We start from the raw sequence: 16940 nt of genomic DNA on the forward strand, positions 1-16940 counted from the left end.
TTCGCCATTCCCGGATAGATATAGCGGTTCTAACATTTAATTAATATACAGTTAAATCATATTTCATGCTTTAGATGCGCTTTTTAGAACCGATGCTACCTTCGTTGCAATTTAAATATTAATATGAGATTTCTGAGATTACAAGACATTTATTACCAAAAATTGTTATTATAATTACAATTTATACTTTACAACAATTTGTTTGAGGCGAGTCTGAAGCAAGCAACACATATGTGAGCAGGAACTAACCGACATATATTTAAGCGCTATTTATTAGTTGATTGAAATATCGATGACAGAAGCTCAGATTCCTCAGATTCCTCTGGAATCTCATTTCGTATACGTGTTTATTTTCATGTATATACTATCTACATATGTATCGATAGTCTCTAGAATTCTACGGGAATAGGAAGCGGTTGTATATCTGTGATACCATACGTGTACAAGCATTTACACATGACTACGCAGCAAATGAAGCTGTAATGAAGATAATATTATTGGTGCATTCGCGTTATAACGATAATGAAAACGCGAAAAGCCATTTAAATGAGAATGCGTTCAAATCGTGTCGTTAACGTTTTATAGCATTTTTATCGATTTTTAGCGATGGTAGGGATAGCTTGAAGTACATAGCTTGACTGTTACAATGTACATTTTGAATTTGTTACTTTGTTTAAGATTTTTTTTATTTGGGTATAAATTTTAATTAGTTTGCAATGTTCTGTTTATATTTTGACATTAATATCAAATGTAGTTTTGAGTAATGAGAAAGCATCTATAACTTGAATATATTATTGAATACTTCAATTAATTATATATAATAATTATATTGTTTTTCTTAATCACAGCAATTTTTTAATTTAAAAATATCGAAACATGAAATAATTAAGTACGTAATGTATTATATGTATATATATGTAATTGAATAACAATGCAAAATCTAAAGATATTACAAATTCTTAATATTATTTCTTTACATATGGATTTATAATATTATTATATTATCTTTTTGAAAGTAATATAGATTATGTTAAGATGTGACTAAAAAATATAGAATTTCTCGACTCATCTTTAATGAATTGCAATAATACGCAATACATCGGGCGAATCTTAGAGAAACAAAAATCGGGTCTCCAATTGTTCCAGCATTAGTAATCGACGTTCGTCGAGTCGAGTCGCGTCACGTTGTCAGGACCGCTCATATTCGGTTGCGTTTCGCGACAGATTTCGGTTCGATTTCGCGAGACGTGCTTTCAATTTCGCGTGCGAACATGCGTTTGCCGCGATGGTCTCTCTCGCTCTCTCTCTGTGTCTCTCTCTATGCGTGATGTTACGTTTCGTCGCGATGCAACGCGATCCAACATTCCGCGCGGCTTACCGATCCGCAAACGGATTCACGCGTGTTCGCGCGGTACGCCGCGCTTGCACATTTGCGTACAAACGAGGCTGCATTCAGATGTGGCCTAGGTTATCGCTCGTATTTTAAACCCAGCGCTACTCGTATCGCTTCGAAATCGCGTTCTCGACGCAACGCGAATAACTACTCGCTTTTTGATAGCTGTGTGCGTTTCAGTCTAACGGGCTGAATAGAACTTTTTTTTTTGTTGAAAGAGACATATGTGTGGATTCTACCGTGTTCCTACGTAGGATTTATATTTATTAAAAATTCTAAATAACAATCACTCCTCTTTGCTAACTATATTATTTTTTTCTTTCTTTCGGTTTGTTTTCTCGATAATATTATTGCCGTAAGTGATTCCTTTCGGGATTAATGTGTTTAGAATTATATGTGAAATATTTGTGACTAAAAATATCTGCAGCATTTTTATCGTAATTAAAATTTTAAGATATTTATTGTACGCGAACTTTGCACACAAGGAAAAGGACGATCGATGAGTTAACGATCTTTTTATTTTTGCGGAGATAATTTGGCATAGAGCTTCGGGATTGTACACTTGGTATGTCGCCGAGAATCGGAGCAGACGTTTTGCTACGTGAGCACGAAACTCGCATGCACGATCCCAGGGGCATGTCAGCCCAATCGGACAAGAATGTCAGGTGGTCGCGTCACGGACCACCAGCTGTCCATCAATTCTGTCCATGGGGTACACGGGGGTCCCCGTCTCTCGTTCTGATTACGTCCGCATGCCGGTTGGATTTCACGTGGAAATTGCGACTTTGTTCCCTTCGGCGTTCTCTCTCTCTCTATCTATCTATCTAACTATCTATCTATCTATCTATCTATTTATCTATCTCTATCTATCTTTATCTTTATCTCTATATCTCTCGTCCGTTAGGTCGGCGATCCGATGTCTTACAACGATGGCGACACAGAGAATAATGAAGTTTTACGAAAGATAGCCGCGAGATATCTTGCGAATCTGACTGGAAGTTAAATCCGATACATTGCGACACACCGATTTTGCAAGCGTGCGATCGACGTGTACGTAACAACTCTTCTGCTTGTATTTATAATTTCTGTTGAAGAACTTAGTCTATGTTTCAAAGTATGAAACTTTATTCTGAGTACCTCACAATACGCTTTTTGATGCGATATTTATACAATGATAAATACGAATCTTGTAATCGTTAGATATGAACCGGACGTTATGCTTAAATTTTTTATGCACTGCGTAGCTTACCTGTCGATGCAGTTCAAATGCAACTACGGCGACAAAACCCACGCTTTTCTCTTTTCTCTTCTCTATATCCCTCATCGCTACACGGCCGTTCAATAATATCTCGCCCAATTTCACCCGATCTTTCGCGTGCTCTGCGAGTCTCGTGCATAAGCTACGGATGTGTTGCATCCTTGCTCCCTTCGTTCTCCTCATCCCAGCTTCTTCTTCTTCTACTGCCGTGACTCTCTATGATCTTCGCCGCTGACGCTACGTCGGAGCACCAGCCAATCCGACATATCAATATTGGAATTGCATCTCAATGATGTAACTCCCGTTCCTCTGATCGCTCTGCCAAGTCCCCTTCTCCCAGCTGTCTTCCTTTTTTCCATTTTCCATTTCGCTCCGCGATACGCTCGATCTTCCTATATTTTCTTTGCACGAGCGTAGGTAGTTAAATGGGGAGCGTTAAAAACACGCTTGAGGGAAGAGAGAAAGAGACGAGAAGAACGGGGAAGAGTGGCAGAATTGAAAACGGAGAAATCGCGCCTGTCACTTTGCATTTTATCACGCTGCAGAATCTCGTTAGCTTTCAATAATATTTATCTGCCAGTCATAGCGATCGTTTGATGATGATGGCAGGAAACGTATTTATGCGCAGGATGCCCCCGTGTATCGCTCGTATCATCGCTAAAGTGCGGTGAGTGCGGCTACGATAGTTATAATTGTATGGAGAGCACGCTCGCGTATAATCAAAATAGCTTCTCTTCTAATGGCATTAATAACCTGCGTTGCATTTAGTTCGTACACAATTATCTGTGCTAAACTACGTACAACTACGTTAAAAGTTAGGATATTAAAAACACGAAATCCACTAGAAATTCTTTTTTCTAACTTTTAATACTGATTTTACGTATAACTAAGATTTAATTTGCCTACAGTATTCATAATATAGCGATGTATCATTTCTGGAATTTATAGAAATCCTTACTTAATTGCTTGTTAAAAGTCGTCGATGCCATGATATCCTTTTGTTAAAACAATTCTAAGCACAAAATATTTATGGATGCGAACAAGCGCGAAGCTGGAAAGCGCCACGTCGCGTCGGAGGCGTAAGCATCAATATTATTCGGTATGGTGCTGTTGCCGTTGCATTGGTGATTCGAGGGGGCTGTGCCGCGGTGTTTAAGATTCCAAACGCGCCGGCACACCGCCGTACGGTCCAGGATTTTGAAGCCCGATCCGCGATAGTGGTTAACGCGAGCAATATCGCGATATTCTCGTGGGGCGCGAGTAACCCGACGCCACTGCCTCGAGACAGCACCGTTTATTCCCGATCGCGGTTCGACAGCCGACTTCTCTTTTCCTTCGTGCTCCCGTGTGTACTTACGTGATCGAATACGTAAGCAGTTGGCTGGCCCGTCCTTTTACTTCTTCCCCGAACTGATCCTCTTTTTCTTTCCTGCTCTCTCTCTTACTTCCCTTTTCGCGTGTTCTCGTATCTCGAATCAGATGGAAATACAGATAGAATTCAGGTTATTTGCGGGGATATTTTAACTCGATTGGAGTACGAAGTAACGTCTCTTTCCCCCCCCCCCTCGTCGTTTTATTCTCGATTGGATTTTCGGCGAGCGAAGCGTGCAGTCGCGCCTTCGTATACGTAATCTCGTCGTCGATAACGATGGGACTCAAGCGTGCGTCAAGTATAATTGGAAGAATGCGAGAGACAACTCTCTTTCTTTCTTTATTCCATCATTTAGGATGTATATTTGGATATTTTATTGCATATATATATATAGGCTTAATTTCTTGATTTGTAACGTCGCTCTTATTATCTAAAATAATAATCTGACCACGAATTATTTTATAAAACGAGCGACTGCCGAATGCGAATTAAATATTTTTACGTAAAAACGTAAAACGTTGAATTTGTTTTAGCAGTTTCTTTCTCGCAGCGAAACGTTATTTACTGTGCGCAATTAAAGCTCTAACCATCCGAAAAGAACGCAGAAAGAATAACAGGCACGAGACAGAGACTATATTCTGACGTGTACCTGACATTTCGCAGGAATACGTGCTTCGTACTTCCCCGCAAGCACAACCATACGCTTTATGACGTAAAGGATAATAACGCGGAGTTGAAGAGAGATCCGGCCGGCGGGTGTTGCCTTTTAAACGTTACGTTACGAGCTTGAATTAGTTTAGTTGCCTTCGGTGCTTTTAACTCGCTTTACGAGCAGTCGACCAAATTCCGCTATATAAATTTAAGTCACAAACGGGAGATGATATAAAAATGTAATGCGTCGAGAAAAAAAAGGACTGGACAAGATGAATGCGAGATATAGCGTCGCAAAAAACCGCGTGCAGCGGTTCTATCTTTCATTTAAACAGGTGAAGTGCAGTGATGTGCAGCTGCGTTCTTGCTTTACAACAACGCAGGAATGGCTCTGTGAATTTTTATAATGAAGGTTGGATTATTTGGATTATTTCTGAATTAATTAAGTTGAAGTGCGCTCATGAATTCCGCAACGAAGAAGTATCGCGATAAGTTCGAACGAATAAGCGCGTTTTAATGATCGCTACAGATAACGTATCAGAAATAACATGCTGAACAACATTTTTATTCGAAACTTTTTAATTTGTCCAAAGCTTTTTAGTCATCGTTATATTAAATTATAATAATAGAAATTTTAACGAGACCGCACGATTTTTTTCTACTTCGTTGCTTGACAAAGTTACAGTCATAATGGGTATCTCGTCGCTTTTCAGATATGTTTACATCGACGAGGTAACATTATGGCTGCAGGCGCAGGCAAGGAACGTCGAACGATTATCGGTTTAAATATTTCGTGTCCCCTGATTGAGTTTTCCGTAACGAAGCGTAACTACGTTACCGGTGTAAAAGCCTGTTAACTTATCCTCTAATGTCTCGACGAATTAACGTCGGCGCACTGCGAAACTTAATTTTGACCGGTATCCCGTTAACGCGGCAGTTATGGAATATACTAGAGAAAGCCATTTTGGATCTCTCTAACGGGCGAGACTCGGTTGGTCATGTAAATGCAAGAACTGCTTTTGTAAGGGGGGTAGCTGCAGAGAGAGATAATATCGTTACTTGTGTAAGTTTAATTTAACTGTCCCGATTCTACCTTATATATACAAAACAGTCGTGGACGAGACCTTAGTGGGTCTCCCGTGGTTAAATTAAACTTCCGCCTCGTATGTATCTACATATCCCGATCTTGCACTGATACGTACAAATACAAGAGGAAACACACAATAGCAATCAAGTTAATGCCTTCGTTGTACGAGGTATCTCTTTAAAGAAGTAACAGATCAAGGTTAAATTAGAATAGAATCGAGGGTATAATACGCAGTCAGAATACAAATGCATTTATTCAATAATGCCGATGTTCTGTCTATTTTTTTTCTAAGTATACTGCATGTGCATTGTTGCCAGACGACGACCGTTCTCTTATCGCTTTGAATATTCAACAGCTACCGCAATAAAAGCACCCGTTTTGTTTCTGCATTCGCCTCTTGCTTCCTTTTATTCGATTAAAATCTCCATCAAAATTTTCGGAAGCGGAAGCGACGGGTAGGAGAAGTTGAATATTACAGAAGCCACAGGAAACCGGTCTCAAAACTTGCGTAACTACGTAGCTCGTAAAGTCAGGTAGATCATCAGGTTTACGATTTATGGGACTTTTATATTACGACATTATTGTCGTGTTTGTTATGATTAATATTGGTGCAATAATTTTATGTTAAATAATAAAAATGTAACTTTCTGAAAGGGAGGTAAATTTTTTAAACTTTGTACTTGCATGTATTATATTTATCAAAAGACACGCAGTGTGTCTCGCGCCAATATACATATAGCTTACATTATATATCTTTTTGGTTTATATATTATTTTGATACCTTGATGAATGATAATATTCCGAAGATACAACATTTGTCAAGATTTTTATATAATTTTTACATCATTTTCGTTCGACCGATATTAACCATTTCTCTGCATATGCAGAATATACATGCATATAATTGCATTGGTATTGATATGGAAAGCACGGCATGTTGATCATCATAATTACGATACGTTGTACGTTATACATACGTACATACATTTTGCATATTAAGCGTGTAATCCGGGATTGCATAAACACTGTGCTGTATCAGAATTTTTCGCCCGGCTGCTGTTGAAATCAATCGATGCGGTTATAATCGTAACAGGCAGTTGACGCAATCGGATGAAATTAGATTAAGTATGAATTGAACGAATCTCGGACATCCTGACGATAGATTCTTCGTGAAGACTCTAACAATAAACTCGAGCGCGTTGCTGAACAGATGGAAGTTTCACTATTTTCTTTTTCTCTTTTTAAACTCGCGCACAAAACTTCGCACTTTGAAATTAAATCATTGCAAAATCTTCTTCGCGATATTGTTGGCCACGCGTTTGCGTCATTTTCATTGATTCAACTCGCAGCCGATTTTTTTTAAATGGTTATCGCCTTTTCCGATCGGCACGGGGGCGTTTCCATCTCATCGCCGATTGTGCCGGGCGAGGACAACACGAAGCGCAAGAAGCTGAAAATGCGGCTGGGGGATGGAACGAGGTCAAGTTGATTTTATCTCCTTGTAAGCGCGGGTACGCGCCTTCGAAACCCGACCGACGTTATTTACGGCCAATGCATTTTCATCGGCTTTACGTTCGGGGTGGAAGCGCGCTCGGCCGCGAACATCGCGAACGTATACCTATATATCGCATGAACTCGATATAAGGCTACGAGCGCGCAGCGCGGATTGGATAAATAACCTTCATAAGAACGAAGTGGGATAATGACTTTGATATATTTCATGCATCTCTGGAAAGTATCGTAGATCGACTCGGGCGTATGATTCGCTGCATGCTGCATATTTAATCAGTTTTTTTAAGCCATTGCGATAACCGAATTATTTACTTTAGAATAAATGTAAAGGAACTGTTTTTTTTTTAAACCAATTCTCTTTCGATATCAGTAAAATTAATCATTATTGATCTGTAACCTCGAAGACATGTTTGAATTTAATCGGAAAAAGATATCTAGGCTATTTAAATATCTTAATACGATGATTTGAAATATAAAGCGGTGAGTCGTCTGATTGTTTCCATTATAATTTACAATAAATTTATTTCTGATAAGATACTACTAGATTATACATGCGATCATAAGTCTGAATTTAATTGATGGACGTGATTATCTTAGTATTTATTATGTTAAGTATTTGTAAATAATGTTATTTGAATTACCGCAATTTCCAAGTATTTCGATAATCGACGCGTCTGTTTGTATCCGGATCTGTTTGAACGCGTTTACGGGAACAAATTACTGCTGGATCATTGCAAATACGATTCTTTAGGAAAGCGGGCGACAACAATCGATAGCGGTTATCTGCGCCGAACCAAATATCGGATCGCGCGGAAGAAGGGAGCCAAGAGTGCGGCGTATGGGGAAGGGATACACAAACGGCGTGCCGAATTTACGAGAGCGACGCTGGCTGTTCAAATACTATCAAATTCGAATCCGATTGAGAGCAGGGCTTAGCGATCCTACGCCCGATCCTTCCCATCTCCTCGATCGAAAGGGGGCCTCGGGACTCGATGTTCTCTCCTTCGCCGAGTTAACGTCGAGGAAATCAGGTCAGAGCTCGCGCTTATCGATCGCTCGGCGGGAATCTGCCGGGCACTTATTCTTCTGCGCTACGGTCGAAGATGGAAAGAAAGGAGATAAATATCGGTGAACCGGATATTGAGGGAATAAATAGATAACGTAGGTTTCGTAAAACCCCGTTAAGTGCCGATTCGTTTCCGAAACTTGTGAGTTTCCCAAGAAGAACGAGGGAAGTAAACAGAAAAAATCAATAAATAAAAATCAATAAATTTTCTCGATGACGGAAGGAAATACGAACAAGTGAATAGTAATAGCGGGAGTTAAATATCAAAGTATCAAAAATATCAAAATAATATAATAATATCTTATTCTTCAGTTAATTTAAAACTGATCATGTAGGACATGATTATGAACATTGTCGCGTCTGCGTGACTAGATAAAATAAAATAAAATTATCTACGCGTAATGATTCTTTTGATATCGGATCGCGTGAATCGCGATAAGCTTCAAACCTCGCGTGCGTCACATATTTGGCGAAAAATAATGTAACAGATACGCTCGTTTTCTCACTTGTTTTCATCCCCCCCCGCGCGCGCGCGAACGAGACTGGACCGGAGTGTAGATCCTGATAATTATAATCAGTCGGGAGGGTCCAGCGTCAAGGCAAAGGGGGTTAGCGACGATCGTCAGAGCTGGTGGTACAAGGGGTGGCGGCAGCAGCGACCAGTCGGAAGGGCGGTGGACGCGAGAGGGTAACCCTGTGTGCCGTCTCCGCTCGCAGCGATAGAGGGTGGACAGAGCATTTACATCATTTAATTTATGACCCTCTCCGCCGCGATCGGCCTGTACGATGGCTCTCCGCAACATATACGCATACACGCGCCACGCAATGTGCCATCGTACAAGTGCATGCACGTATGCGCGGATACACGCATATACAGAACACAGTCGCGCGTCGCGCTCACTAATGCACCGGCAGAATAAATTTGCATATGCATGTGACTGTGTTCGGATGGAACTACGCGACGGAAAGAGGGAGGCTGGGAGACCCCGATGGAACCCACCTACGGGCAAGAACGGGAATGAAACACACACATCGGGTGCTTCCCTTTCGAATCGAAAGTAGCCAACCGGGGTGGTCATTGCGATCGGATAGTGGCACTGAAAAAGTAATGCGTTTGCTTTAAGTAATTTCATTTGCTAGAACTCGGTCCTTCGGTTTCCTTCTACGTGTAGTTTTATAGAGATTGCTACATTTTCCGCTCTTCTCTTTTTACTCTTCTTTTCCCTTTCTTTCGCCTTTCTTTTATTTACACGTTTCTCACTAATTAACTCGACTAACGAATGGTAGGTGTTCTATGAGAGCTCCTATATTTGGAAATCAGCAAACGTAATCCCGTACGAGAGAGAGAAAAAAAGGTTTAACAATTTATTCGGCGTACAGACGCTTTTGTAAGTTTTAATTCATTCTTTCTTTTCGGATAAGAAAATCGCGGTCTCGCGATTGTAACCCGGCTGCCATGCCGCCACCGGATGACAACTTGCGGCCGAAACTCCGGGTATTAGCGGCGGCGAAACTCAAGGAAACGGGCCGTCTTATACCATAACCTGTAACGTGTAAACGGGAGTATTTGGCCCGGGGATTACCGAAACTCGAAGTTTGATTGGCTGTGCCAGGGGTATCAAGTTTTGGCGGGGGCGTGTGAAACTTCGGTTAATTTGCCGGGTTGCACCGGGCGCAGCGAACCTCGCAAGTTTCGTGAAGCGAAAGCGAAGAGAGCGAAACGGAGCGCAATGTTGTCTTTGATTGGATTGATTGGTTTCAAGTTTTTCTTTCCGCGGCGCAATGTCCGGTGCTTTCTGTCGAAAACACCGTATCCTGCCGTCAGCAACCTCTTATTGTACAGCAATTAGACACGATAAAACGCGGATGCAATTTGGATGAAATGAGGGTTTAAATTATACGTACATTATTGACGATTATTACGTCGGTATGACGTGCTAATTTATTATAATAAGCTAGGTTTATGAATTTATCATTTAAATTTATTACGATATTTTATAAATCTGCAATAATTTGCGTAATATTTAGAACCACTTTTGAATACTTAACATATTGTTTGTGAGCTTATGCGCTTACAGAAATATTTTCAAATATATGATATTATCTTGTCATTTTATTAAGACACTTTTGACGATACTTTTGGCGTCGATATGAACGCGAATGTGACTTGACTGTCACGTGATTTGAACAATTAACATTTATAATCTGCAACACATGTGGATATATTTTAATCATATCTATATTTTCTTATCATAACATTACAACGTACACTTGTTACAACAAAATTGTTTCTTATAGGATATTTCGCAAAAACATTAAATAGATTTGACGTATCACACACATAGTTTCGTGCGAGATGTTCCCTCCGCTTTATCCAATATATTCGTTAAATCGCATCGGTATACCGTACGGGAATTTCCAATAAAATTCTAATAAAATTCGAATCGGCGCGGGCGCCGGCGAAGGAACGACCAGAATTTCGGCAATTTTGTTTTATCGTCGCAGTGAGATTTTGAGCGATGCTAGTGGCTTTGACCAGAAGACGTAATTTTTTTAATTACAGGGACGCGTGTACGATGCGGTTCTTGTAAAGCGCGCGATGAATGAAGGAGTACTTACCTCTTCGCGAATATTTTCACTCTTTATTCGGGTGTCCGAATGAGTCAACGCTAGAACGCTTTTGCATGACTTTAAATTAAAACGCACAGCAGTTACGCGAGAGCGAATTTGCTCTCAATTAGTATACGATTATCCGCTGCCTTTCTCTCTGTATTCTCTCTCACTCACTCATTCACTAACTCACTCACATTCTCTCTCTCTTCCTCTCTCATTGGACTCATTCGTCTCTGAATTTCTGAAATTGATTTCCATGTAACAACACGGTTGTGTAATTCGCGTTTTTCGCAAGTGACCGAAATGAGAAATTCCGGAAAATTCCAATTTTCAATATCGAGAAATTGTCGTTATATAACTCAGCGATGTGAGACTTTTAAAATACGCTCTTTACATCCTTTGCTTTATTCGTTATTTTTTACAAACAAGGCACAGTTGTGTAAAAATCGCTTATAAAAATTGGAACATCTCTCGCCATTTATTGCGTTATATTGCTCAGTCTTGCGAAATTGTGTTACAGATCCGGAAACAAAAATACCACTCTTGTGGTCTCTCGGCGTCGGATATCGTACGCACAAAATTGAATTCCTCAATTCGCTATATACATATCGCGTGATATGCGCTCGCGTTTCACTACACTTTTTGCGCGAAAATTTGTCTTGCGAATATTTTCTAGTACCAAATTTTTCTCGACATTTTTAGCTCGGGATAAAATAAACGTTTTTGAACACACTTCAAGCATGTGGTTAAAATTATTTTATGTAGGGGAGACCGGGGCTAAACCGCCAGTTTTTTTTCGGTGCCGATTTTTAACAACAAAATAAATAATTTTAGTTAAATGTGGTATACCACTGTAAAGAGTGAACCTTTAGCTACAAAATTTATATAGGAAATTTATATCTATGTTGCTTTGTTTAACCGGTATAGAGCAAAAACGACAACGGTGCAAAAATTGAAATCTTAAAAATGCCGGGGTTGAACCGCCACCCCCCCGGGATAAATCAGTTTCAGGTTTGATCGCCCATGAAATATTAGATATCTACACTGGATTCGTGTTCAGCATGCATTACTCTTTATAATCAGCATGCATTTATAATCACGTACCTCGAGATTTGGAGAGCAAATATTATTGCAGATATTACAAAATTTCCACGCGCAGAAAATTTCACTTTTCACCACGAAAACACGTTTGCCTCCGTAAAAATCATAACACGGCAGGTAACCTGCCGAAACTCCGTTGGTCACATAGGTACCATAAGCAGCGTTTACAATGTTAATAGCGAGTTCGCACAATATACAGGTTCCGAGATATTTGATTTGGCGGTTTAACCCCGTTGGCGGTTTAGCCCCGGTCTCCCCTACATGACGAATCTGATTTCATATTACTGCATTACTAATGAAAAATTCTTTATGTTGTTACAGAATGTCAGAAGGCAGTTTGCTATGGCTCGTGTACTGAAGCCACAACTGCTGCCCTCCAAGCCGCCCCTTATTTCTTCATGGCAGCAACGGTGAGTGAGTTAAACATATAATATCTCTGCATCAATTAATATAACTAAATATCTTGTACAGATATTTGTACGTACAAATCTTAAAAAATCGTAGAAACAAATTTTTTTCGGCTTGCGATTTTTTATTAAGTATAATATGATTAATTGTATGGTTGGATTTAGACTATATTAGACTATATTAAATTAAACGAGCTTTTCTTTACTATTTTTATAATAGTTATTGTAGAATTAGAAGGGACTAATAGATATCGAAAAGAAACTTCTCTAAAAATCTGAAACAATCGAGAGGCACTCTAAAGTCTCTCTTGTTAGGTGCATTTTCGTATACATCACGTGTGTAGATATGTGTGCACATTCACAAAGGTAGAAAACCGCTTTGCGCTCTCTCTTTCTCTTTCTCTTCCTCTCGTTCTGTGGTCTCTCGGACAGAGTCCAGAATTCCAGACCGCCTCTTCCGGATATTCGTCCGTCGTATATCTTCGAACCGGTCGCGCACTTCGGTACGTGCGATCGCCAGTCTACCGATTAGGGAAAGGAGAGAAACACGGTTGAAGTCGCCACACGAGTTACGTGTGACAGTTTAAGGACGGCAGACGGAACGACGTTATCTACGTTCTCTTGATAACCCCGTCAACCGGTCAGTCTGGCTCCTCCCTACCATCTGTACCAGACACTCTGTAACCGGAAGACGTAATGCCCAGATTCGAGTATAATTTTATCTAAACGCCCCGTCTTCTTAGGTCTTCGATCTCTTTCAACATTATTGCGATCTTCGAATTGTTACAGGGTGGAGAGTATTTATTTATTTTACTTCTTTATATTTTATATTTTATCTTGATAGAAAAATAGTCATATTTTGCTGAGAATATAGCGAATACATTTATTTTACGATTCTCAGGCTTGATTTTTCTAATGTATAAATCTTTTATATATGTACGTATATATGTATATGTAATATATTTGAAAGTTATTTAGTAATATAGAGGTTCTATATAAGTATATAAATGTGTGTGAATAGACATTTATGTTTAATGCTTTTTTGAGAAATTAATGCGCACTCCGAGGGTATGCGGAATATCTGGAATTGAAGGGCTGAAGATACATTTCCTTATAGAGATACGTACATCGCGAAATCAGCACGCTATTACGCCGAGGTGCTTAATGGGAAGAGCGACGCAAGATGAAAGGGCCGTAAAGAGAGACACGACTTCGCGTTTAGGGTGGTGTTCGCCGTTTGAAATACATGCGTGTTCCGACGCTCCGCGGCAGGGGTGCGGGGAATGTAATCGAGGGTTGCCGCGCGTTCGAATCGCGTCGACTTTGCTGAATGTGCGGTGGCGCTTCGATTAATAGTTATTGGTTTCGTTGCCGGTTACGGACGCCTCCGCCGCCACCGCTTCGGCTTCGGCTTCCTTTTCTCCTCTCCTCGTCCGTGACGGAGCGCCAGCCGTATCGGCAGCTTCGGATAATATTAATCGCCTTCGAATCGCGCCGCGAAACGCCCGATCGAATCCGGAGAGTGTGGGCACCCACAGGGTACGAAAGATACGCGAGTGTATTGGCACGAGGAATTACGCCTGGGAATCGTATCAAGCAACATTTTTATCTTAACATGGTAGCGTGTATTTTAGCAGCTTTATGTTTCTTTGATATTTTTGATATTTTTACGCAACTTTCATGTGGGAGAATATAAATACTAACATAAAAACTACTAAAAATTATAACAAAGAAAAGTTAACATAAGAGGTAAGATGAAATTGCGGTTCTATGCAGAAATGATTGGTATTTTAAGGAATTAAATAATTACGTGGATACATGGAATGCCCCCTGTTGACGTATCCTATGGGGGAACAGAAAGCGACTGGTGACTGGTCGTCGGTTTCGCGGTCAAATGCAGGCTCGAGATAGCGCTAATCGTTTTTGAATCGTATCGCGATTTGTCGTAGATGCGGGCGGTGTAGCGCGGGCATTATCAACGTGAACATTCATTTTGATCATGCCGTCCAACGATGGGGAGACCGACTTACCGTCGTCCTCGGTATTCGCGTATCACGTCAATGTATCGTCTAGCGTTTATCGCTGGTCGATAACGCGTGGGACACGCACCTGCGCCAGCGTCGAATTTTACATCGCCGTGGACCACTCCGAGGTCGCTGGGAGGTCTGTGACACGCAAGAGATATTCGTTCCCGCAGAGATGACAAATCCGCACCGTCATTTAGGCTTAACGAACCCGCGGACCCGAGCTCTATTACGAATACTCGCATACATTTACATATCATACATATACGGTTTCGCGAACAATAGTGTAATAAACATTTGAGGAAAATTTGAAACAAGATTTAATTAAATAATAATAAAGAGAATAAGAATAAGAACAAGTTTCATATACATGTTTGGTACAGATGGAGCAGAATAGCGAAAGTTAAAGAGCTTTTTTTTATTTATATTTTTTATTTAAAAAGAATAAAAAGAGATGTTCGAATAAAGCACAACGTCGCTAATCCTTTAATTCTGATGATCCTATATTTATAATCCATAAAAATGTGAGTTTTAAAAAATTTGATTTAATATTTCTTGTGTACCTACATATTCCTGTACATCTGCTTCTATTGCTTAGCTATTGACAAGCAATTGATATCAATACGAAAAAGTGTCTCTTTTGCTTTCCTTTTTTATCAATCTTGTTCGATTTATTTCGTCATCGTAAAGACAATTATTCGGAAAAGTTTGAAAAGCGAAAGTTAGCTATGAAGTTTGACATGAATGAGGGAATAATGAGAAATAATTGGACATTGCGTTTTTCGCCGAGACAAGCGTGGATAAACACTTTCTCTTATAGAAAATGGGGAGGGCATAAAGGAGGCGGACATAAATATTCAGCCTCTAATCGAGCGCCTCGCTCCGCGCCATGCCGTCGTTAATTTTCTGTAAAGGCCGATGAAGAGAGTAAAAAGTTAAGGCCGAGTGTATCGGGGAGTGTAAAAGCGTAGACGCTACGTAACGAGCAACACGGCGGCCCTTCCGGTTACTTTTCCGTCGAGTTATTGCATCCGCGCTTCTCGCCATCGTTAAAAGGTAAACGAGCGTACGGTTCTTTTCGCGAGACGATGCTTTATCGCTTTATAAGTAGTCACGATGAAGTAGACAATCGTGAAGGCTATTATGGCTCACTCCACTGCTTGTAGCTATACAGCGTGCAGCTCGTTCGTGTCAGCGTTCATCAGGAGCGACTAAATTTTTCTTCTCTGTCCATATTAAAGATGATAATATAATAAATGACCGAAGAAATATAGAGAAAATTGTTTATGTGATTTTGACTATTAATATAACTAGATCTTACGAAAACAAAATTGGAACTTTTCAGAATACGAAACATAGTGGTAGTTAAATTTGAATTTATTTCTTTATTCATTACTTTATCACTTTATCACTTTATATATTACTTTATGAAGTTAAACCCGTATTTTTCGTAAATGCATTCTCATTTACGTCGATGTACTTAGGATATGCGTGTATAGAACGAGAGAGAGTTGATCGCTGGCAAGGTATATGTAAAACAGCATAGCGAATTAGCCGTGCATTTGAACCTCATTCCGTTTGCGTTGGGAATACCAGTGCTAAGCGAGTCGTGCCTCCAATTTTAAGGCAAAGCAAACCTGACGTTTCCATGCCGTTGGTTTTCATTAAGAAACCGGGCGGCAAGCAAATGTAACCGACTGGCCGTGCTTAGCATTCAGCCCCGTTCCTACCTACCAGCCAGGTTTGCTATAAGTTTCTGCCGGTCCAGCGACCCCTTCGTAACCTTCCTCTCTCGTTGTTCCGGTCTCGGTAGTACATGCAGAGACGATAAAGGCGATATGCAAACGAGACACGTGCGCTGCTTGTCCCTAATTAATGTGTCAATTGAAACCACGGGTCGCGCGTTGATATTTTTCGCCCTTACTTATCATAAATTATCAAATTAACATTATTGAATTATAATTACATATTCTGCTTATCCATGCATAGCGTAGGAAACATTATGGTGAGAATTTCTTTTGATATTTGCGTAGGCATAATTGTCAGAGATATCGCCGCGCAAGAATGTATTTGAATATAATTCATGACATTTAAAGGTAAAATTTACGAAGTTAAATATGATAACCGCGAAATGGTGAGTGTATTTACAAAAATATTGCTTTTCATTAATGTGTAACATCTGAAATTTGTTATTCCGCGAGCTGGGAAAACCAACTATTTCGAGATACGGCTCACATATCACATATCGGCGAAAACGGGAAAATTTTTTGGAGTATTTTTCATCCGTAACGCTCATAAGCTTACACACGCTCGCTCGTTTCTCATTAGTTGGTCCTTTTTTTTTCGTGCAACATGACAGCAGGCGAGCTCCAGAATCCCGGACCGGCACAAAGTGAACGCGCCAACAATTTTGCACGAGGTATACACGCGCGGTGGGTGCATTAGCGAGGCCTTAA

The 16940-nt window shown here is 40.2% G+C and overlaps 1 protein-coding gene across 5 annotated transcripts in view; it reads left to right on the forward strand.

Moving 5' to 3' along the window:
* Window positions 1-16940, forward strand: part of LOC139768339 (uncharacterized) — a 391369-nt gene that overhangs the window by 72501 nt on the left and 301928 nt on the right. For all 5 annotated transcript variants that reach the window (XM_071698423.1, XM_071698422.1, XM_071698420.1 and 2 more), the window contains one exon: window positions 12375-12463. In XM_071698423.1, the coding sequence (XP_071554524.1) occupies window positions 12452-12463 (12 nt within the window). In that variant the 5' untranslated portion in view covers window positions 12375-12451. The remainder of the gene's footprint in view (window positions 1-12374; window positions 12464-16940) is intronic.

Source organism: Temnothorax nylanderi, unplaced genomic scaffold, assembly GCF_030848795.1.
Source record: "Temnothorax nylanderi isolate EJ_2023f unplaced genomic scaffold, tnyl_v1.0 TNYL_tig0015_pilon, whole genome shotgun sequence".
Lineage (NCBI taxonomy): Eukaryota > Metazoa > Arthropoda > Insecta > Hymenoptera > Formicidae > Temnothorax > Temnothorax nylanderi.